At 38.7% G+C, this 24818-nt stretch overlaps 1 protein-coding gene across 20 annotated transcripts in view; it reads left to right on the forward strand.

Moving 5' to 3' along the window:
- DIAPH2 (diaphanous related formin 2) overlaps positions 1-24818 on the forward strand; it is a 503126-nt gene that overhangs the window by 64199 nt on the left and 414109 nt on the right. For all 20 annotated transcript variants that reach the window (XR_014784817.1, XR_014784816.1, XR_014784813.1 and 17 more), the window contains 6 exons: positions 3818-3957; positions 15314-15388; positions 15478-15547; positions 17979-18115; positions 19792-19900; positions 22259-22369. Coding sequence is in view for 10 of the 20 variants with exons in the window: in XM_084813816.1 (XP_084669942.1) it covers positions 3818-3957; positions 15314-15388; positions 15478-15547; positions 17979-18115; positions 19792-19900; positions 22259-22369 (642 nt within the window). In the remaining 10 variants the exon portion in view is untranslated. The remainder of the gene's footprint in view (positions 1-3817; positions 3958-15313; positions 15389-15477; positions 15548-17978; positions 18116-19791; positions 19901-22258; positions 22370-24818) is intronic.

A 24818-nucleotide genomic window follows, 5' to 3' on the forward strand; every position in this document is an offset into this window, starting at 1 on the left:
GATACTTTGAATCCAAGGCAAAGTCAAGCTGTAACCCCCCTGGTTATATGCTCAAGCCCCTGGCAACTCTAAAGTGATTTCTGTTAGCCAGTCACAGGCTGGCTGGAATAGTTTTCTCAGGCCCCTAAAGGGAGGTGAGGGTTCCCACAGGAATGCAACTGATCACTCTGTCCAACTAATCTGGCTTTGTTCAGACCTTGGGGCTAGAGGCATCATGAGATAACATACACACAGGCGGTTGACCCCACTACGTGCAGCCCCGGCCTTTGTAAAATGGGAGCTTTCAGACTGCTAGAACACAAAAAGAAAATGGAGTTCTTAATTCCTTCAGCTCCCTGACCAGAATGAGCTAAAACTTAGTTGAGTCCCTTATACTCTCTGCATTGTAGTCGATGTTAGCCAATAAGAAGACTCATTGAAATGAGTGGGACTTAATATTGGATACAACTCAGTATAAGACCTTTCTCTAGCCCATGTGTCTGGTAGGAGTTCTGTCCGCAGCCTCTACAGTCAGAAAAGGAAGACACTTACAGAGTACATAAAATGACTGTATGTAAGCTTTAGCTCATTCGGGTCGGGGAACTTCCTTCAACTTGGTGAGAACAAGCTCAGGGATTTTACACCTCTCTTGCCCTTAAGACTTGGGAAATTTTCTGAGTTGTTCCATCTCATCTAGTCTGAGGGACTGTACTACCCCCAAACCTTAAAAATCAGTCTTTGGGAACTTGTGTACAGTGTTGTGGACAAAAAGCATTGAAATACTTGAGATTGTCATGCTATTTGTTTAGCTGTTCACCACAAAGGTGCTTCTTCATCAAATGCTCAATTTTGTTCTGGAAATAAAAAGTCCTGAAACTTTGTACCAGCTCTACTTATAATTCTTAGCCATTAGACATTGGTGTGGCTGTTCTTTTGTTTGTTTGGAAGTTATTATTCCACAGAAAATTAATTATATTTTAATCACTCTATATTGTTTATAAGTTCATCATTTTCTGATCAGTTTGTGGGTAGAAATTTGTCAAATAGTTTTCTGAAATGCTTTCATACAACTTGAATGGTTAAATAGTTGGGATTTTTTTTTTTGTTACATCTTGAGCTCTTAAAGTATTACTTATAAGCTTCCATGCACTATTGTCTGAATCGTACTGTATAAGCTACCATAGTAGGGTGTTAAGACTTCACTACAGCAAAGAGTGACTTTTATATCACTTGGCATAGCACACAAATGTGTGAATGTCTTAGATTGATTTCATTAATTGAGCTTAGAGGTTAGATTGTAACTATCTACAGACTTACTGACAACAACGAAAAATGCTGAAGATCCCATTATATTGGCATGAAAAATATGTTTTTACTTCAGCACTAATTAGTTCAGTTTTGTGACTTTTGTGCTCCATAATCAGTGTTGAATATTTGCATTATGCAAACCCTTATGATCAATGAAGATATAAAAATGTGAAGTGGTACAGAGGTTAAATATGTACATGTTGCCATTCATAAAAAATGGCTTTGAACTCCGGTGCTTGCTTGCTCCGGTGTGGCTGTAATGGAGAGCCAACATTACAGTGGGTTTTCACCCTCTGATACAGCTTATAATGTAAAGGACAGAAGGGGAAAGAGCAGATATATGCTTGTGGGAGTGGGTTGTGATAGTTCAGCAATCAACAGACTGTTGATTGTTGCACTGATGTAGCCCTCCCTTTCTTTCTCTCTTTCTCATTCACACATGTGCATGCGCGCACGCTACTTGCTCTTTCACCCTCTCTTCCTCACGTTGTGAGCTGTATCATAGGGTGATGAAATAGTACTTTCTGATGTTGAGTCCCATCACTCATGTGGGACCAGTGTTACTAATTTGTGAAAAAGAAATGCTAAGTGAGGAGAGTCAACTCAGGACACTAGATTTGTGCATGTTGCTTTAACAGATTCTGGTTTTGCACTTAATGGCAGGCTTAAAAGAAAACAACATATCCCAAATCGCATTAGTACTGCTCACAATATAAACATCTCTACATATCCCAAAATTGAAGCAAAATTGATGTGTGCTACTGAACAAATTGATATTCATTTGAGTAGCTGTGACATCTTGATCAACATAAATCCATCTTTTCCTTATCAAATTCTGAATTGTGCTGTTCAGTTTTAGTGAATATTCAACAAAGCGATAGTTGCTGAATAAGAGAGGGAGGGCTGAAAAGTGGGTAAAAAGCACAAAACTCTGAAACCAAAACCAATAAAACCCACACAAGTAAATTTTACAGACATATATTAATCAAAGTCAATAAATATGATTGGAAGTATTCATATGCATACAAATTTAAATAACTAAGGCTACTTTCAAGTTGATTTCTTATGGTAATAAGAAGTAGAAATATTATTGTGTCAACTGATGTGACAACAGCCAAATTTGTTTATACACAGAATAGCTTTGGACATGTGCTTAAGCACACTCCGCATTGTTTGTATGCATTGTGCTTTTTGACACACATACAAACACATGTCCCAAGAACATATTTCTGATAGTTTCAAGTAGCATGTGTAAAGGAAGTTCACCACTAAACATGAACCTGAACGTGGAAACTCTGCCACTTTGCGAAGCGAGTGCAAGTCATTCAGTAGGCCACAATCCAACACAGAGTTAAGCTTGCTTCAGTCATTGGCCTTAAGCACACTTAGCTTTTCATTAGATTGGGGCATTTTTTCCTAATATACATACAAACAAGATTCATGCCTCTACATAATGTTTGCATGTTAAAACATGTATGTGGATGATTGTGTTTAAGAGTTGTATTGGAAATTGCCTTGAGCACAAGTGGAAGCGCAATTCAAAAATACATGTAGAGTTGACATCTATTGAGGTCTTTAAGTCTATTTAAGGGTTCCACCATTAAAGGTGGCCTAAAATAGTTTTAAATAAATAAATGTTTTACTTTTCATATCCCTTTTGTTTAATAACCAAATAGTAATAAAGCTATACAGAATATATAGACTATATAACTATATTTTATAATAAAATATAAGAACAATGTTTTCTTGCTTTAGCTTTAACAGCTGAGAAGGATTATTGTAGCTTAAACCTATACTGAATCTAGGTTTAGTATTTTAGATGTACATATATCAGTTTCCATCTGCTTTAGATCATTTTATTCTATGTATCTCTATATATTTGTTGAGAAAGAGATGAAGAAATGTGTTTGCTGTAGCCTATTTATTTTGAATCTGGTAAAGAAACTGTATATGCAGTCCTCCTGACCCTTATACATTAAATGGATCAGAAATGGGCAGCAGGATTGTGTATTCAGCCTCTCCTCTCTCGCATAAAATGTTCAAGGGTTACATTGGCATACACCTTAACTTTTCTAGAGCTTTGTCTTAAACAGGATTTGAAATGAAAGGTTTAAGCTGGTTTTACTTTTCTGCTTAATAGCAAACCCTGGTTGGAATTAATCATGACTGAGTTGGTTCCCATCTAACCTTTAACCCTGGTTAATGTTAGCAGAGGGAGTGTGTGTGTGTGTGTGTGAGAGAGAGAGAGAGAGAGAGAGAGAAGAAGGGAGCTTATGGGAATGACCTGCACAGTCCAACAGCCCATGGTCCTTATCCCTTAACAATGGTTAAAGAAGCATTATGTCTGCAGGTCACCCACAGTGATGCATGACTTTAGCTTCAGTGGACATGCAATTGGTGACAAGAGTGAAACCCGTAGATAAGAGGAAACATAGTCTCGCTTTTTGTTCTAATGTGTGTTCATCCAGAATACTCTTGTATTCTGGACTGTTTTAAAATTATAACATGTTCCTTTTCTTCCCCTATTAAGGGAGGCCTGAAAAATAGTAAACATGAGTGCACTCTGTCGTCCCAAGAATATGTCCATGAACTGCGGTCGGGTATCTCAGAGGAAAAACTTCTCAATTGCTTAGAGTCCTTGAGAGTATCTCTAACGAGCAATCCAGTAAGGTAAGTATTGAAAAATATTATCCAATGAAATTGTAGGTAGTGATTTGTAAAATATTATATGTCAAGAGATATGGAAGGATAGAATTACTAGATCCAAATCAAAGTGCCACATATGAGAGGGAATTAGGTTTTTTTTTTGATAGAACAGTATTATCATGGTCCAAGACCCTGACCCCTATCCTCAGAGGAGCCCCTGAGTTAATGGAACAGAGAGAGGTCTCTGCTACAGAAGGTTTCCAACTCCTTAGGACCTAGTTCCTTATGAAGGCCCCAGGGATCAGCCACTGCTGTGTGCAGAGGAGATCACATTTCCATTCTCAGATTCTGAGGGCTCCCATTATGAAGATGTCATCTCACTGGAGTCACTTCTGTGTTGTCACAGTCTGAGGCTACTGAAACAGACCATTTAAGAAAGAAGGCTGCGGTCAGTATGTAAGCGTGGTTCACCAGCCTGAAGGAAGCCAAAACCATATTTAAGGCTTCTTCATGATCTGCTGCTTGTTGGAGTATCATACAGGCAAGCTTCCAGCATCATTCAGAGCTCCCCGTGATGCAACTCTGTTTCCTTCCTCCCTGGGAAACCTGTCTCCTGCTTTGTCAGAATCTACTGAACCTGACTTGTCCCAAGTCCTTGCTATGAAGTGGACCTCATAATGCCCGATGATGCTAGGCTCTCACTTCAGCAGGGCTTGCTGGCTGAAACAGATTAAATATTTACTTAGACCTTTGGAAATTGTAGGTCATTGGAAAAAAAAATGCAGCTCCTATTTTGATTCCAGCAGCTGTTGTTCAAAAATGTCTTGCATGATAGATATTCTTGTGACTAAAGCACTTATGTAAAGATCTACTTCTGTTGAAAACATATTTGGAAGATGGACCTTTTCAACCTCTGATTTGAAGGGATTAATTCAGTTATTTATCTTTGGTAAATGAGACTATGGTTGAAAATAAGAGCTCCTGATGGATAGGCTGTAAAGGGTTCTGTATGTGCAGTCAAAGGGCCCATTTGCTAATAATATGGTCTAGTGGATTCAAAACCTATACTCATCCTGTAAATTTTGGCATTTTGGAACACATTGAACTGGGCTTGACAGTTATTAGGGATGCTCTGACTTGGATTCCTGCATTGAGCAGGGGGTTGGACTCGATGGCCTTGTAGGCCCCTTCCAACCCTACTATTCTATGATTCTGCTTTTTAGGATTGTTGTGAAAAGGTGCCCTGTATTAACAGGGATTTTAAAGGAGGTGGCCTATTCATACATACCTCCTTGCATGTCAAAAATGTGGAGAGGGCACACGGTCTGGTTTACTTGGTCTACTTGATCTTTAGAATTCTGTATAACACAACGGCTGGGTCCAGACCAAGTTAGTTGCACTTCTGTTCCATTGAAATCAATGTGAAAGTTTAGTCATAATGAACTTGGGACGCAGTACTATAACTTAGTCTGGATGCAACCCAGTGTGTTGCCACAAAGTTTTTTGGTCTTATCTTATCTTATCTTATCTTATCTTATCTTATCTTATCTTATCTATTTATTTATTTAAAGTATTTCAACCCTCTTCTTAAACTAAAAGGCTTCCAAAGGGGCTTAGAAAGATCAATAATGCTTCAGTTCCTGCCCTCTGTCTTAAAATCAAAGGCATGACACAAAAGGAAAAAGGACTGGATGGGAAGAGGATTCACATTCAGGCACCAGTTCTTAGTTGCAAAGTTCTTATCACAACAATGGAAGGACACAGTTCAAAGAGAGGAAGAGCCAAAAGTTGCTGGTCTCTCAGTTGACCCAGTGGAATGGTACTGGTTCCTATGTCTCTGCTTCATCATGATGGAATGACTGTTGGGTGACATTTGGGGCAGAGGCAAAGCCTGATGGAACTGGCTTTTCAGCAGAGCTGATAGTAGCCCTGCTTTCTGTCAGGAGCACCCTAGTGGCCTCTTTCAGTACACTCCAATAGCCAACTCAAGACACAGATGAAAGGATTCTTTTCAAGGCTTTAATCCTTTTACAACTTAATGACTCTTTCAGATGCTATCACCAACGACTAAGCAATGAACAGCAGAGTAGCCTATGCTCCGGGTAGGCAGTTGATCCCCGTTTGCAGGAGAATCACTTGAAGACCCTGAACTTATGGGCTAGGGAAAGATCCTCCCTCTTTCCCTTGGGTCCACAGGAGGCGGCCATTGCTTGCGCACCAAATGGGCGCTACGCCTCCTTTCCGTGCCCTCCATTGCTCGTCGCTCCCTGCATCTGCGTCGAGCGTCTAGCAAGCCCCCCTCCTGCACTTTCTCACTGCTAGGATCACTATCTATCTCAGGAATGCCGGCAGGAGGAATCTCTGCCAGCTGCTGTGCCTGTGAGGGATGAGCTGGCTCCTCTCCCACAGATTGCTGATCCTCCTCAGAATCAGAACTGCTCTGGGGTTCTATCGGCTCAGTTTCCACCCTGACACTTTCCTTTTCTTTCCATGTTGCAGCTTTATGGAGTGGCTCTTTGGCCTTGATGATAGGAACCTCCTCTTATATTTAAAGGGTTTGGAAGTAGCATGAAGTGTGAGCATTCTCACTATTTTATAATAAAGCTGATTGTGGTTGATAAAAGAATTGATGTGTCTGGCCTTTGGTATTTAGTATGCACGCAGAAAAATGAATTTATCACAACATATTTAACTGCAATGATGTAAATAGTATGAGTTCATTAAGGAGAGAAATCACACATCACATATTATGCAATGCATTAATGCATCTTCTGAGAAAGTGGAATCCTGGTAGTATTTATTTATTTCATTTCTATACCGCCCAATAGCCGAAGCTGTCAATAGTATAAATGTAACAGCATATTTATCATTATAGTGTTTCAGAGCTATAATGATAAATATAACATTTATTTTCATATGCATTATTAGTATTTATTCTTTGCAGCTGAAATAATAAAGTAGTGTTTGTCTAGGTTGCACAGGGAATACCTCTGTCAAACTAATAAAATTAAGAATACAAATACAGACATAACTGTGCTCCTGCCCTGAGAGGTGGTTTATAAATATCTTAAATAAATAAATATTTTGCATGCCCACAGACTTGTTGTGAAAATGTAGATGCATGTTGACATTCTGAAAATTTCCCTTCTTATTGAAAACAAAAATGGGATTCCATCTTTGGAGATGAGCTTAAAATGTGTGAGAGTATCTGGTGAAGTCTATGTTACAGGTAGCAAATGGTATATGGCATAGAGTAGCAAAGTACAGCATGTGGTGAGCCATGCACACATTGAGGCATTCCGTTCCCTTCTCTTGCACCTCCTTGGAACAAGTCAGGGATTCTATAGAACAGCATGTGATGTGATATAGGTGTCTGGGGCTAGGGCAATGGTGAGATTAATGGAAATGGGTGACCTGTGTGTGAACAGAAGTGCCTTCTGCTTGTGGAGGGGGCATTATGGAATTAAAGTCATTGGGTGGGGGTACACCTACTTGTCTCCAATGGCTATTGCATAGTTCCTTCAGGCACAACTGTTCTTAGTGCCATCCTTTCCCTTTGTTATATTCTCCCAGTGTTTTGGGAGCAATAATGGAGATTATTTGAAGATAAGTATCTTGGTGTTGGGCCTGGTTCCTCTGAGGTCGACAGTAGCAGAGGAGGGACAGTAAATAAGATTTCTTCTGAAAGAATAGTTCTCTCTTGCTCAGAACAGTAAAAAACAAAAACCTTTGTAGGAGACAGTTAGCCTTTTCTGATCTGTTGACATAAGGAGGTTTCCTTAAAAAATGTGGCTAGTCTTGTGTAAATCCACCCCCGCCCCTTTTGGCCAGAGCCAGATGGTGGCACTCAGGTTAAATTTTGAACTGCCATCCTTTAGTTCCCTGTTCAAGGCCCAACTTGCTTTGATTCCTGATAATCTGGCAGCAGAGTAAATTTTGGAAAATAACAAAATGCATGCAAATATGCAACATTTGGGTGGTTGAAGAAAAAAAAGTCTTAAGTTCTTTATATAAACATAGGTGACATTGACACAAGCTGTTTTCCTGCTCAGTAGCATTGTTCAAGTTCTGTTTACAAGAACCACCAGATATATTTTGTATTTCACACCACTGCATTTGTATCCAATTAAGGCATTCAGGGTCTGGCTTTGTATTGCTTGGCATTAATCCCTGTATTACACCATCATGTACAAGTAATGCATTACTTGTTCATGCTGATGCTAACAATGCAAGACACACATAATACTTAGAGAAAGTGTATCCAATCCAGCATGTTTCTGGGGACACTTGTCCTGCTGACCAAGGTAAAGTGAGAAAGGAAACTTAACGTGTAAACATGACCTTGATGTGTCTGCTCCACTGTAAAGGCAGAGATAGGTGAACGGAGTCCTTGGAGACCTTCTTTGAAAGATTCAAACTGTCTGAGTTGTTGAGACTACGGCTGTAACCCCATTTTCATGTTATTGTTGCCCCTGCCTATTAATTGCTCTTGCATTCATCTCCCAAATGAGTGTTATCTATTCTTTTGCGAGCTTTGTATCAAACTTTCTCCCCATTTTCCCATTGTGTTGTCACCTTTCGAGTCTTAATTGTCTTTTTAGTTAAATGGTGATGTTTGGGCTTATCTATTTCTTGGTACTCTCAGTTGCTGCTGTAGTTTCAATTGCTCTCTTTGTTGAGATGACTTTCAAATCTCCTTTTAACATCCAGTTGAATTCTGTATTATTGGGTTCTATCACTGCAAATATATTCATATTTTCAATTTCTCTATGTCTGAGCCAGAAAATAGATTCTGCTGTGGTTGAGACTGGAATTGTCTTTTCTCTTTGAATATATCTGAAGGTGAGGACATAAGAAGAAGGTGTCATGCTTTATTTGAATGCTCACAGTATCATGGTTGCATTTTTATTAATGGTGTAAGTTCCTTTTTTGTATTGTATTTTTCTGTGAGCTGCTCTGGGTTCTCTGAGAAGTACAGTGGCATTTACATATTTAAATATTACATAATAATGATATACGTGGTCACTTTTTTCCTCTCTTGCTTCCCTTGAGCCTTGTTTTTTATTTAAATGTTCAAACAGACATTTTTTTATACCAAAATGTGCATAAAATCTCAAATATCCCCTTCCTTCCCCACCTGTTACCTTCACCCACTCATTTAATTCAAGACACAGTTGGAAAAATAAAGGAAAGGGGAGCTGAGGTTAGGTGATTTATGGGCATGGTTGTTGTTGAATATAGAGCTAACATGTTGTTGGTTAAATGCCACACCCTTGACTCCATTCAAATTTCAAAGTATGACAGATTTACAGGTTTCAAGTAGTATGTTAAATAATTTGAATACCACAGTAGCCCTCAGAATCCATAGACATTGATACAATGTGATTTTCCATGTTGATAGCAGGTTTCCAAGGTTTAAGTTCAGGGCAATTTTCAGGCTGTGCTAGTAACATAGTTAATTCTCTGTTCCACCTTCCTCTGAAATGTAGCAGTAATAGGACTGGAATGCTTTGACTTAGATTTCTGCATTGAGCAGGGGGTTGGATTCAGTGGTCTTATAGGCCATGTCCAACCCTACTATACTATGATTCTGTCAGGACAGAATTCTACAGCATATGCCTACAATTCCACTTGATTCTTCACACTTCCAGCAGTGACTGTTGTTGGTAAGTCCAAGGTGATAAATTTGTCCAGAGAGCTCAGACAGCAATATTCTACTGAATTACTTGTAATCTTAAATCAAAAGAAGATATTTTAATGCTTAAATGTTCCCATGTTGGCCTGGGAGAATGAGATAGGGTATGTGATATGATACTCTTCATTGGACCAACTTCTCTGAATGACTGTGGTTTTGAGTTGTAGAAGTGGGTCTTGTGAAAGGAATGTCTATATCTACATGAATTCATGAATTTAAAATTTCTACCCCGCTTTCCAAGCTAAAAACCTCCCAGTACATGTTACAAAATCATTAAAAGCATACAAACAGCATTGCATTAACTCCCAAGACTGATACATAGATGTGAGATTATAAAAGCTTGATAAGCACAAATGACTCCCTCCTCTTAAAGGTAAATCCTGGTAAAACACCATGGATATTGTTTGATGGTAACCTTCTGGGGGAAGTGTTCTACAATTACAGCACCAATACCGAGAAGGCCCTGTCATTTGTGTCCTTGCAGATTTAATTTTCCATAGATATGAAAGCCAAGGCTCTTCAGAAGATATTGAAACATGAGGGAGGCTTGTATGGGTTTTCATTGCTAGTGCTATGAACGCCTTTGGATCTCTTCCATCTTGTTATTTGTTAGTCAATAGTGTTGTTAAATCTCATGAGCTCTTGTGTCTCCTCAGGATGCATATTCTGCAGTGTTTCATGGCGATCTTGAACCTAGATGGCTCTGGAGAGCCATCTAGTGACTTAGAGTTACATAACACCAAAAACTAAATACAGAAGAACAAAAAAGCACACTGTGCATCAAGTGCTGAAATACATTGATAATTCAGCATATGATGATTGCTCTTCCTTGATGTTGCTCATATGAATGCCAAAGTCTTAGGCTTTTTATCAAGAAAGGAGAGAAATGGCTGTAATAAAAAAAATACAAGCTTGCTGTAGGGCTCGGTTGATGAATGAGATTTCTGCCTGTTTGAAGCATTAATGGGATATTATTGAATGCTTGATGTGTTTAATACTCTGCTCATTTATCTTCTACTCAGAAACTCAGTCTTTAGATGTAGGATGTCTATGATTCTAAAAATGACAACAACAGTGCTTTAGTTGCGGAGTGTTGTAGGCGTCCACTTGGTTTACCTTTTGACCACTTAAATTTGTGTGGCAGTTCTCCTGCTTGGAGGATCAAAAGAACATAGGCTTTTGATTTTTGATTTACAATCATCAGGCTAATGCTTTGTGAAGAGAGAAAAAAATAGGAAAGAATTTGTATAAAACCCAAAAGATAGGAGTAATTATTGGGAGCTGAAATGCTGAGGGATTTAAATACATTCAAAAGATCGGATTTGCCTTGGCAGGTATGTTTTAGAAAATAAAAAATAAACTAAACTATGAGGTGGTTAAATTTATGTGTGCATAGTGCCCTCTGTGTACATGGTCATTTCCAAAGTAATATGAAAAAGAGGCAAGTCCCCAAGGAGCTTTAAATTTAAGTTTAAATTTTAACAGTTCTGTAGGTTATATATAAATGAATGTGTATAGGCTCCAGAGCTGTTAACATTTAAACTATAACTCCTGGGTGTTAGAAGGTATTAACTGACAATAAGATTTTTAGTTTTGCTTTTGTTCTCAAGAGCAGCATAAACTACATTGGGGTAGGCCCCAGTGCACCCCCGGACACCTTTCTTGATGCTTGCCAAGGTGCCCTATCCCTCCCATGTAAAAATAAAACACATTTTCTTAATGGCTGCTGGGATTGCTGTGAAATAGGTTTCTGTTAGTGCTGAAAACTGTGGGTTCAAATAAATTGTTTGGGGTGTTGGAGCTCAGATCCCACCTCTGCCTTGTACTCAGTCTTTTGGGCAGGTTACTTGTTCTTTGGCATATCTCCCATGGCAGCCATTTTGTGCTGGTACTCAGGACAGTTTCTGAAATTGCCAAATGTGCTCATGGCTCAAAAAGGTTGCCTTCCCCTAGATTACACTGTATAATTTCCCCACTATTCTTTGTTTCTCCATGTAGCTTTAAAATATCACTCATTTTATTTGATGTTCAGTGATTTGGACTAAGCTATAAGATTACAGCTGGGGATGGAACACAATGAGAAAAATGCAGTCTGTTGAATACCACACATATTCCTGAATATGCAACACCATAGCCTCTGGTGTTGCACAAGCTGTGACAGAGACATCGTGATGGGGTTTACATGATCAGTGCAGCTTGTGAGCACCATCCCGAATGTTCAAACTGTGACTGTGGCTTATTGTGTTGTCTGAACCTGGTGTGGGTGAGTTGTGCAAGGGTTAAATAACCCTTACAGAACCCATGGCCTGTTTCAGGGTTATGTGAGAGTTGTTTAACCCTCACACAGTTCACGCCTGCTGGGTTTGGATGACCCAACAAGCTGCGGTTGTGGCTTGAATATTCAAAGTGGCTGCTGGTATGTCCGAGCAGGCCCCATGACTAACATTGGACTACTTTGCATGAGACTAGTTGCCTCAGAAAATGCTTAGAATCCCACATGATTTTTTTGTTATGCCAAAAATCATAATTTGTGTGCAAAGTGCAAACTTCGTAAAAACATGTTTTGTTTTGTTTTTTACTCCACTGTGCATCTGTGTTGATGGCATAAGTAACTGATGGTTTCACATATCCCTAATCTTTCCTATCTGTATTATTTATTTGTTACATAGATTTACCTTCCATTGGGTTATCAAAGCGGTTTACAGAAATGATAAAAACATAAAATCTAACATTAAAATTACACTTTACCTTGCTTTATTAGTAGTGGCTAAAACGTTTTGGAAACTGCTTCAGAAATTTCATAGTTACTTAACTAGCATTTATGCAGTAATACCTACAAGGCTACTAAAGTTGGACAGTAGTCCAAAGGTACCAAAGAATCTGGAAAATGGAAACATAGCAAAAATAAAATTGTGGCAACCCAGTGTATTATCTGGTGTTTAAAAATTGCCAGATATTATTTGCTGATTATCCATCTAGTTACAATTCCTAAATAATGGAGAAGAAGTAGGAAAACTTAGCTTTATATTTACTGGCAAGCCACTCCATTTCAAAATTGCAGTTAGAAAAAAAAAGTTAATGTCAGAAAGCAAAGAAATGCTGCCTTTGATGTACAATGTAGATTCTATGGATCAGCAACTGGATGCCCAAGGAAGGGTATAATTTGGCTCTGTGAGAGGAGTATCAGCTGGCCACCAGGTGGCAGTCTGGAAGCAAATGTGGAGGGATGGTGGCTGTATTGGGGTTTGTTAACATTTTACTTTTGGGAATAAGAATGGAATCTTGATCCACCAACCTCTGTCTTGTTCTCAGAGCAGACTTCTAACAGAAATGGTTGAGGACCAAGGCACAGACTTTTCTCTTCAGCTCTCCTGACCCTTACATCACATAACTCCTTCTCTCCTTAGATCCTGCGCTATTTTGCTTTCAGCCAAATTCTTCCACTTCTCTCACTGCATCAAAACTGATTACCAGCATTTTATTGCTGACTTTTCCCTTCAACATTGATACCTTAGCTTCCTCGTCATTAGTGCATCTGTATGTGCCTGTGTTCCTGTATTTGTAGGTTGCAGCTTGATTGCAGTCTGCAGGTAGCCAGTATTTAGCAGGGATATACATTGGATTTGGACAAAACGGAAGCAGAATCAGGGCCATTCAGACTACTTCTAGTGTTTCCTGTAGCAAAATAGGCTTCCCTCTGAAGCAACCAGAACTGAAGCTGAGCCAGAACAAGGCTTCATTACCGATTCATGGTCAGAAACACAGATGTTCTGTTTACTCTCCAAATAGCATCTTTTGGTTTCGTTTCTCTAAATCACTGATGAGAAGGGGAAGCGAGGGAATGCAGTTGAGTGACCATCAGGCCCACCTTCTAATCTTAGGGCATGTTTTACCAGGTACTGTAGTCACTGTGCTTTGGGGGAGTGCAAGACAGGCTTCACAATGAAAAAAACTGAATTGGTTTTCACTCATCATAACTCCCTAGGCCCTGCACCTATCTTTCTGAAGCTTTGTAGGTTTCTTGCCTGGGGACACCTCTATGATGTATGCCATTTTTATTCAAATTGCCGTGGTGGCGGGAAACAAAAGATATAGCAGGTTTAAAATTTCCCATGATAATCTGTGGGAGGACCGAAGCATCGTATTTCCGAATCTTGGTTTGAGTTTGGTACCAAATTTAAAGAGAATGACATCTGGATCAGTCCAAGCAGAACTGGGTTGTTTCCAAAGCATTGAATTGGGGTCCAAGTCAAATCTGGGGGTTGGTGCCCACCTCTATTATTTAATCTCTACATGAGGGTGTAACTCCTATGCATTTCAACTTCAGCTGAAATTTGCTTGGTACAGCAAGAGTGTTTTTCTTTGTGGCATATTTTTGCCGTTCATTTGCTTTCCACTTGTCTCTGTGGATTTCAGACTGGGGTGTGTGGGTTGGGGGAGGGACATGTGGATAGCCCTGCGGCTGCATGAATTACTTTGTCGTCCCTTCCAATTCTCATAATTCAACACTGAACTGTACAGTAGAGAGCTGACTTCAGACACCAGCATCTCATTTAAGTCCATATTTGCTTATTGCCCACCATGGAATAGTTACCATACTGTCCGGGTTTGGATGATCAATGGGGGAAAAGAAGCCATCATGGCTTCACTCCCTGCCCTGTGTATGCCCCTTGTTTACATAAATACCTGTGCTGCAGCATGGTTGGCCTGTCGTGCGAACCAGGCACGCGGTGTGGCAGGGGTGGCTTCATACCATCCTACAACCCACGATGTGCAGTAGGGGTTGTAGGTTGGGTACGACGCTACCCCCACCACATTGTGCTCTGGGAACACACAACACGCTAACCCACACTGCAGTGCAAGTAATTATGTAAACAAAGGGGCGGGTGGGTGCGGGGGAGAAGCCACGATGGCTTCTTTTTCCCCCTACGATCGTTGGAACACCCCCACGATCTGAAGCAAAATTTTTATATATGAGCAATACTATGTTTCACTTATATGTGGATATGTGTATGGATATGTATACACATATATATCCAACTTGGTAGGGAAATTGTTTAGAGGAAGAGGATTTCCATGAAAAAACCCCAAACATTACATGTATGTTGCTCATGTTTTTGCTGAACAATTTTCTGACCTGACGTTATAAAATGAATTCAGGGAAATCTTTTTTACTCTGCTGCTTAGCAAGTTCTTAGTATCTTGGTATATTTTTCAGAGGACTTTCCTTAATATCAGAAGCCTTTATTTGTGTCATAGATGGCTGATGAAGAGAGCATTTTGGTGAGAGAGCTGTTAGAAGTTAATCTTTGGAGCTGCTATCCAGGAGCTCTTACAGTGAATGATACTTTTGGTTTACTTAAAAGCATGGTATACAATGAACATGTGCAAAAATAAAATATTTTTGAAATTAAGAATGTGCTTCTTGGGAATATAGTATCAGCATATTCCATCCCTGAATTGGCTGTGTGCACTGTTGCTTTCATTGAAATCTTGAATATAATGGCTTTCCTATTAATTACTATTGTGTGTGTGCGTGCGTGTGTGTGCAGGTTCAATATGTGCATGAACCCCATTGGAGCTCCTCTCCCTGCATCAGTCATTGGATCAGGTTGATTAACTTTGTATGTAATTTCATAAAAGAGCAAATGTGAAATAATCCCCCCCCTTTTTTTTTTTTTACAGTTGGGTTAACAATTTTGGACATGAAGGGCTTGGGCTTCTGTTGGATGTCCTTGAAAAGCTTCTGGACAAGAGACAGTAAGTACAGAAATTACAAGGAGAAGGAAGAGGGAGAGAAAAGATAGTTAATATAGTGCCTTCAGTTAACATTACTTTTTTTTTTTAAGGCAAGAAAGTATTGACAAGAAGAATCAGCATAAACTTATACAGTGCCTCAAAGCATTCATGAATAATAAGGTAAGAATTTCAATTCCTTTTGCTTTTCACTTTGGGTGAGTTCAGTATGAATGACTATTTAAAAAAAGAAGAAAGAAATTACTGCAATTAGGAAATGGACATTTGACCTACTATTGCCAATGCTTTGCCTATTTGCCTAGTTTACTACTTCTGTCAGAAGTGAAGAATTAAGAATAATGGGAAGGTAATTTCATCATCACCATGGCGATCACTCGTGACCGAGTAAGATTGTCTTCCAAAGATAGAGTCTGTATAGATAACTCTTAAAAAGGATTAGACAGATTAATAGAAGATAGGTCAGTCAACACATTAATCTCTAGCAGTGGGTCTGCAGGTGGCTGTAAAGGCCGATTCTGGATCTACACAGCCTCCTACAGTGAGGACACAGGTTTCCAGGTGGAAGGCGGTCATGGTGAGGGTTTGCTTGACGTGCCTTCTGCTGAGCTCGTTTCTCCCTTTCGCCCTGTACTCGTGCTTCTTCAGAGTCCATAGCGCCTTTAATATAGGCTGACCTCCAGTTGGAACGCTCATGAGTTAGAGCTTCCCAGTTCTCAGTCCTTATGTTACATTTTTTTAGATTAGCTTTAAGAACATCTTTAAATCTCTTTTGCTGTCCACCAATATTCCAATAATATTCTCTTTTGCTGTCCACCAATATTCCAATCACCAATAAGAGAGCCAGTGTGGTGTAGTGGTGAGAGTGTTGGATTGGGAGCCGGGAGATTCGGGTTCTAGTCCCCACTCGGCCATGGAAGCTCACTGGGTGACTTTGGGCCAGCCACACACTCTCAGCCCAACCTACCTCACAGGGTTGTTGTTGTGAGGATAAAATGGAGAGGAGGAGGAGAATGTAAGCCACCCTGGGTTCCTTGCAAGAGGAAAAAAGGCGGGATATAAATGCAATAAATAATAAATAAATAATATTCCGTTTTCCATTCATAAGTTGGGAATAGAGTAACCGCTTTGGAAGATGAAGGTAATTTATGGGTTACTTCATTGCTTGAAAAGTGTATAAAGTATGGTAAAGACTTTTCAGTTCTTGAATTTTCTGTAGTCTTTAAAAAATGAAAAAAAAAAAAGATTTGCATTTTGTATTTCCACTGAGATATGCATCCCGACATATCCTTTTCTCTGTTTTCTGCCCCAGTGTGCCTGCACATTGGGACCTATTTTGAAAATAATGAGTGACATGACAAAGATGCTATACTAAGCAAGGAATAGAATCTCAGATCTTGAATTTGCCATGCTTATGTTATATGCTACTTTCCTGGAACATTACCACAAAAACTTGGAACTTCCTGATGAAGATGTAGATAAAATAAAACAATGTTAGGTAGATAACAGGATATCATATGTAAATACATCTTGGACAGAGTTACTTAACTGGTACATATTAAACTGGTGTCCTATGAGGCAGATTATTAAGAACTTATGTAGCACAATAGTTTTTATGTAGTTCAAGTTGGTTATTGTGTATTTCCCACATTAATTATTTTTATGCCTCTTGACTTGATGATTGTGGCTGAAATGTACAACATAGGAAACGTATTAATTACTACCACTTACTGTATTAGGCATTTTAAAAGGTTGTCTTTTTGGAAACAGAAAATAAATAATGTATTTCTTGTACAGATGAAGCATTTAGGCTGCAGTCCTATTTACATTTTTTGTTGTTCAGTCCTGGAAGTATATCATGTTGAACTCTACAGTACAGACATGTGTAAGATTAGGCTGTTGCTGAATGTAGAAAGCCAAAAAATGGTTTTGGATTATTTCTTCATACGCTTACTATATTTTATGTAAAGCTGCCAATTAACATTGTTTTATGGGCAGCTAACAGCATAACATTATAAAATACAATTTTAAAGTACAATATCATAAAGTAACTATTTAGGACATAAAAAATTCTAGTATAAAAATTTCCAGAAAGAATAAAAGTAGATAACTAACAATATATCACGTATACAATGGGCCAAAACACTGAAACCACAGATTTTTAAAAGGCCTGGGAAAAGAAAGACGTCTATACTTTGTGCCAAAATAACCATAAAGAAGATGCCATGTGAGCATCTCTGGGGAATGCTTTCCATAATCAGGGTGCCACTGCCAGGCCCTCTCCCAGGTAGCCACCCATTTCAATTTATGGAGTGGGGACACCCAGAGCAGGGCCTCTAAGAGCAGGGTTCAGGTTAGTATGTATGGAAGAAGATGATCTTTCAGGTATCCTTGCCCCAAGTGAAAGGTTAAAACCAGCAGTTCGAATTCAACCCAGAAATTGGGAGTGAGAAGGTTAATGTATAGATTTTATTTTGGGATTATAATGGTTTAAGACTGTTGACATGCTGAAGTATATTTCTTTCAAAACATGGACACCCTCATTTGAGAGAAGTGTGTGTAGAGGGGAATCCCATAAAGCTTTTTTTTTTTTTAGTATGGATTGCAAAGAATTCTAGGAGATGAAAGAAGCCTTCTTTTACTTGCCAGAGCAATTGATCCAAAGCAACCAAACATGATGACTGAAACAGTAAAAATACTTTCTGCCATTTGTATTGTCGGAGAAGAGAATATGTAAGTAAAAACAAAAGATTTTCTTATTTAGACACTGATGGTTAACATAAATTCAGTTGTGTCTGTTCTCTTTCATTTGTTTCCCTTTGGCATTTTGCTACCAAAGAGACTTCAAGAGCTTTTCTGTGATTGGAACAAAACCACCCTTTTCATGGAGGATAAGGCTATCTGCTCCCTCCAGGATCAGAGGCAGCATACCTCTCAATACCAGTTGCTGGGGAAAAACAGCAGGAAGGGGTGATGCCCTTATTTGCTATGTGTGTAGGTTTCCTGGAGGCATCTCACTGGCCACTGTGGGAAATGGGATTCTGGATTAGATAGGCCTTTGGCGTGATCCAGTAGAGCTTTCCTTACATTCTTATTGTCTTCTCTTTTTTCTTATCTCCCTGTGAATTGTGGCTTGAGGCAGGAGCTGCCTTGCTGAGTGCAAAGAAAGAAAGGGCGGAACTGGGCAGAATTTGTCATGGGACAGGTAGAAGGGCTATGTCTTATTTTTATTGGTTATTTAAAATTATTTTAAAGCCATCTGTAAGGAAAACAGTGGCCTTCCATGGCATAATTAGGATCAGCACCCCATGATAACAAGTGTGTCACATGCAAAATGCATGTATATATGGGGCAGAAAAAACAGCCAGAAGTCCTTATGTCGGAGCAATTTTTACAGTTGGCCTGTCTACCTCTGAGCATATAAAATATCACTGTGAAGAAGGATTAAAATTAGATGTTTGGATCCTATGGTAAGTTAAGGAAGTTAACCAATAGACAATTGCCATCTTCTTCTCTCTGCAGTCACCTACATTCCACAAAAAGTGCTTTCCGGAGGACCTCTGCCTCATTTTGGTTGATTCTCACTTCTGCCAATTGCCTGCTGTGCCCCATCTCTCAATGGGTAAGTTTGCACGTAATGGCAAATCATGGGTTAATTGACCCACAATTTGCTGTGCATGAGCGGGAGCGAATGTGCTGCTTCCAGTCTGCTCCTCACTTTCGCTTTCTGTAAAAAACCTACGATCAGCACATTTGTAGGCTGTGAGTGTGATGTGTGAACCCTGAGCACTGGGTTGTTTAGGGGCTAAACAACCCAGCAGTTAAACCTACAGTGAACCATGGGATAACCACTGGGTTGCTTAGCAACGAAGCAACCCAGTGCTCTGGTTTTGCACGCTACACTAACAACCAACACAGGGCAATCGTAGGTTGTGTCCAGAAAATGGAAGTGAAGAGCATCTCGGACGCAGTGTGCTCACTCATTCCTGCTCATGCATGACAAATTGTGGGTAACCTACAGTTTGCTGTTAGGTGCGAACTGGTTCACTGTTCAGGAGGGCTTCCCAGCCCTCTGGAGAGGCTTTTTGCAGGGCAAAGGTGGTTGCAGAGAGGAAGACAGGATAGGACATTTTCCTTAAGTTAACATACCTTAGGATCCAAACCAATAGCATCTTAATTTTATTTAAAAATGGGAGGGGGAAGCAAGGACTTACTTCCTGTTTTTTTGTTTTTGTTTTCATCCTGTATTAATAGAAGGTTACATTTTTGGTGTGTGTTTGTTTTTAAATAAACGTCGTATGAAAAAGACAAAAATGCTTTTAAGGAGAAGTATAATATTTGATTTTTAAAAATAAAATACATGCATATATTATAATGTATAGCATTAAAACAATACATTTCTCTTGCAGTCTGGACAAAATTTTAGGAGCCATAACAATTGCAGCTGAGAGAAATAACGGAGAGAGGTTCTCTAACATTGTGGAGGGGCTTGAGAATCATGAAGCTTTGCAGTTACAGGTGGGATTCCTCAATTTCTGACTTGGATTATTAGATGATATCAGACTATTTTGTGTTTTAACAAATGTTGTGTAAGAAAAGCTTGTGTAAAAGGTGAAGTAGAAAGTTATGGTTATGGTGGTGGGTGAGTGGGTGTGTTAGGCACTCAAATAAACCATTGCCCCAAGGTATTATTTTTTTATTTTTTTAGTACAGAGCTTGATCTTTTTTAAGGCTCTGTGTAGCTGTGTTTGAAATGACATTCATACAGTTTTCCTTCCGTATCAAAATAGTGTTAAGAAGTTTGAAAAAATATTTGGAACAGCGCCGAGTAGTTCTGATGAACGTAATGCAGTTTCTCAAATTTCACTGTTTACTAAAATATGGACCATTTTTCTTCCCTCTGTGAAAATAGAGGATGGCAAAATAAATACTTGCATTTCTGTACACACAGCAATATACATGGCGAGAGTATATGTTTCTCTTACATGGAGAATATTTCAGTGTAATAAATGCCACATTTGAATTGGCACTGGATCATCTTGAATTCCAGAGACCTGTTTGTGCACAAATATGTGTACGGAGATCCTCCACTCATTCTGTGTGCTTTGGAACCCATGGCCTGTATGCAAGTTGTTGCCATTTGTATATGAATGATGGAGGCTATTGAATTTTTACCTAAGATGTTTCTTCATCTGAATAACTGTGGGAGCTCAGGTACAGTGAAAATAAAATTTCAAGTGGCTAGTTACTGTATCTGCTGTGTGGGGGTTTTCCCTCACATATTGTATATTGGCTTTGAATCATGACAGAGATAAAATCAAGTCCTGGAATACCATCTTGTGAATGATATAATGATTGAGTTCATGGCTTCTGCCCTGTAAGGTTAAGGCCGTAAGGCAAGAATTATTTTTGTAATCTTGACATGACAGTATGAAAACTCTGAGTGATAAAAAGAGCCAAAAGGAAAGATTATGTTCCATAAAAGGTCAAGGTTAGGCTGCAATGACATCCCCTTTCTTTGATAAATCCAAGTTGTGTTATGAGCAATATAATTACCAAGTTTGTTTTCTTAAGACATTGAGGAATCTAAAATAAAACATATTTTTATTACCTAGATGAAGCTAAAATCTCCAGATAATATAATAATATTTTTTGTATAAAAATGTTATGATAAATGCGAAGATTGTTTACAAATCCAAGAAATGGCCTTGGCAGTAAATACAATAAAACATTAGCCTTGATACCTGCTGAGGCTGATGTTTGGAAATATTAATATTTTTGTACAACCTTAGACCCATGTGTTAGACCCATTTTTAGTCCTAGTGGAGGATACTTGAGAAAGTCTCCTGTGTTTAAATTGAAAATTCTAGCCAGTTCACAGACAAGAGCATCACCATTAGTTTGATACAATACTGAGCAAGGGTAGAATGTTTATTGAAATTGTTCCTAACTACCCTTATTGTTTGTGTGACAAAACTTTTGTATCAGCTTGCTGTATATTACACTCTAGTTTCTTACTACTACTTTTAAGGGGACCACTGACAATGTATTTTAGTCATCTTACCCTTTGATCCTTGTGTCATGGTATTCTTATACCTTGCTTCAGAAGGCAAGGCATTGAACTAGAAAAAATGTAACGCCAAAGGATATATTATTTTCATTGCAGAACACACAAAGGATAAGAATGGTCTAAATATTGATTGCATTACATATGCTACCCATATGATATACTCAGTTATACTGATGCCACAGTGAATGTCTTTTAAAGATTTTCTGTGATTTTTATTATTTCTCTGATCCAAACTCCTTGACTGAAGGTACAACTGCAAGACTCATAAATTCATTTTGGACTGAAATGTTCTCTTTACCACTATTAATACCAGCAATTAAGCCAGAATTTCTTCTGGCAAAAACAATCACAACAGATGGCACCTTTTCTCTCTATTAATTTCCAATTGGACATGTACTTTGGCTTGTTCGGTCATGTCATAGTTGTAACATAACAAGGATCATTCAAGCAAGTATAATGACAATGTTATAGGCATGTATGGTATTGGAAAACTTTACGAGCTTGCAGCATTCCATATAGAAAAGCTACACTCTTTTCACAGTGTCCAGGCACAAATTTCATGTGTAACTTGCACTGCTACTAAAAACTAAAGGGGAGAATAATGGCACTTGAAGGATATATTTGTATTCGGTGTATGTTCTCTCCTTCCTATCAGAAACTATTGATTACCATTCTCTGTAAAATAAAGTTTTAGTTAGAATGTACATTTCCTTGTTTAGGAAGTTGTTTTCTCCAGTGTTTATTGCTTATGTGCATAGGGAAGGCTGATTCTAATAAGCTACTTTTACCATAATTTCTAATTACAGGCAGCTTGTATGCAGTTCATAAATGCCCTTGTCACTTCTCCTGAAGATCTTGATTTTAGGATACACTTGAGAAACGAATTTCTGCGTTGTGGGCTAAAGAAAATATTGCCAGTAAGTTATTTGCAGAAGAACTGCTAATGTACCGAATACCGTGCTTGCTTGCCTTATGATTATAAATCTTGCACAAGTCTTGCATACTGCGGCCAAGTGTGACTTTAATGGTTCTTTATAATTTTTAATCATTGTGAAATGGGAGGAAAATGCTAAAGCATTAAAATGTCCAATAATGGAAATTCATTTTAATTTCTTGACGAGTGGTTAGTTATATTCATTTGTGTTGATCTAGGGAATTTTTAATGTATATTGGCAAAATTAATAGAGTAATGAACTTGTGACATGAGAGACTCAATTTTTACATCTGCTTCGTCAGACTTTCCTGTTTGGAGTGACTGTCTTTCAGGCTGAGCTCCCTATCTTAAAATGACCTACAGGAAAGGATAAGCAAGATAAGGATATCAAAACCCTTTGCAATTGTGATAGTAAACATTCCTGTTGCATATACTGTTAAATTCAAGAAACAAGATAAAATAATTGTTTTGGTAAAAAAAGGTATATTGCATTTATATATTATATAAATATGTAAATGCACCACCAGTTAGAATTTGAAGCCCTTTACGTAAAAACCTTTAAAAACATCCTAAAATTAAAACAACAACACTTAACCATTTTAAGAGGAGGAACTACTAATATTGGGTCTCTTAAAATGACGTAGTAAATAAAAAGGAACACAGATGAAGACAGTAAATGATTTACACATTCAGTGGTTCAGTCCTGCAAAGGCATTGTTACAGTGAGTTAAGGATCCATGATAGCCGGTGATGACATAGTGCTGGTTCCTGGATCTAACGGATCTAACATGATAGATATAGTTATCAAATATGAGACAAGAGTTGATTATGCTTTTTCAGCTGTGCAACTAACCAGCTGGGTGGTTTTAAAATTCAGTCCACAATTCTGATGGCACACAATATGAAAAACTAAGGGAGCAATCCTACTGGGATAGGGGGCTGCCTATCATCCCCTCTGTGCTTCAGCTGCCCTGCATTTGCAGCCAGACAGTTGATTTTGGCTGTCTAGCCACGGGAAGGTGGAGTGGGGGAAGTGGCGACTGAATGACATGTTGGATGTGTCCTATTGGATTTCCGACTTCCCTTGACCGGAACACCCCCCGGAATGCCCCGTTTTTGCTGCTCTGCGCTCCTCTTCGGAGTGCAGTGCCGTTCCACAGTGCCTACAAGACAGTGTGGGAGGGGAGGTCGGTTCTCGGGGAACTGACCTATCCTGTGTTCGTCTAGCTGGTGACTAGCGGCCATAGGATTGCATCCTAAGTTGGTCGTGGCCATGATAAGTAGTTGATATCATTTTGAATCTAAACAAGGTGCAAAGGAAAAACGTTCCTAATTTGGGTGTAGCTTGTTAGTTGCACAGCTAAAAAAACATAATTAAATCTTGTCTCATGCTTGATAATGATATCTAGTTATCATGTTAGATCTGTTTATGTTAACTGCACTATAAGCATGCTGTTACTGCTACGTAAAGTAGTGATGAAACCTTGTAGGATATTGTAATTAGAGAGCTTCAGCTATTGGGTGGTATAGAAATAAATAAATAAATAACCATCTCAAATCTGTTTTCTCTCAGAAAGCTAAGGCGATAGAATAACCTCTTTTCTTATTAGTTAATCTAATGATCTTAAGAACAGAATAATAAATACTGCTGTAGTTTTACAGTATAAGTAGTGATCAGATTACTGCTTCTGTAAACACACTACCAAAATAAGGATTATGACTCTCAGGCCAATTTCTAAAGGATCCCATACAGTGGCCCTTTGCCCACATGTCAAACAGCAAACTGTTTTTTTCTTCTTCTTCTGGCTTGTTTCTGAAGCAGTTTGAGAAGTCTAAGAAGATGGGAACCAAAAATCTAACTCGATTTGTGCAAGCCCTCAGTGGGAATAGCAGTCTTTATTTTTTGCTGCTGATTCTCACTAGAAGAACTAAATACCATGTACTTACTTAATTTATGCTGTCCTCTCTGTTAATATAAAATCAAGATTTACTTTATTATACACTTTTTCCCCCTAAATGCAGCACTCCTAAACTGCATAGATAGTAGATGTGGAAATGACTATCCACAGCAAGCGCTCCTTGCAGCACGAGCCTTTGCATTTTAGTCTGTGGCTATAATTTTTCACAACGCTCTTTCACAACACTGAACACTTGGCATTTGATCAAGCAAATGCAGTAACTGTCTGAAACTTTATCACCTATTTTTCTTAAAATCTTTAGTGTTTTAAAATATTATGACCTCAGTCCTCTGGTGAATTATTTCACTGCTAACATAGGAAATATTTCTATTTAACCAGTATGTCCTTCCTTAAGGATTGTGGTAACAAAATGATTCCTTGAGGTGATTGGAACATTGTTTCTGTAAACAAAGCTTGCATAGACTATTTCTGAGGCCATTCAAATTTCCAGTCTTGAAAAAGAGATATTAGATA

This window comes from Heloderma suspectum, chromosome 9 (genome assembly GCF_057233095.1).
Source record: "Heloderma suspectum isolate Gila_16-S chromosome 9, 16-S_ref, whole genome shotgun sequence".
In the NCBI taxonomy this organism is placed as follows: Eukaryota; Metazoa; Chordata; class Lepidosauria; order Squamata; family Helodermatidae; genus Heloderma; species Heloderma suspectum.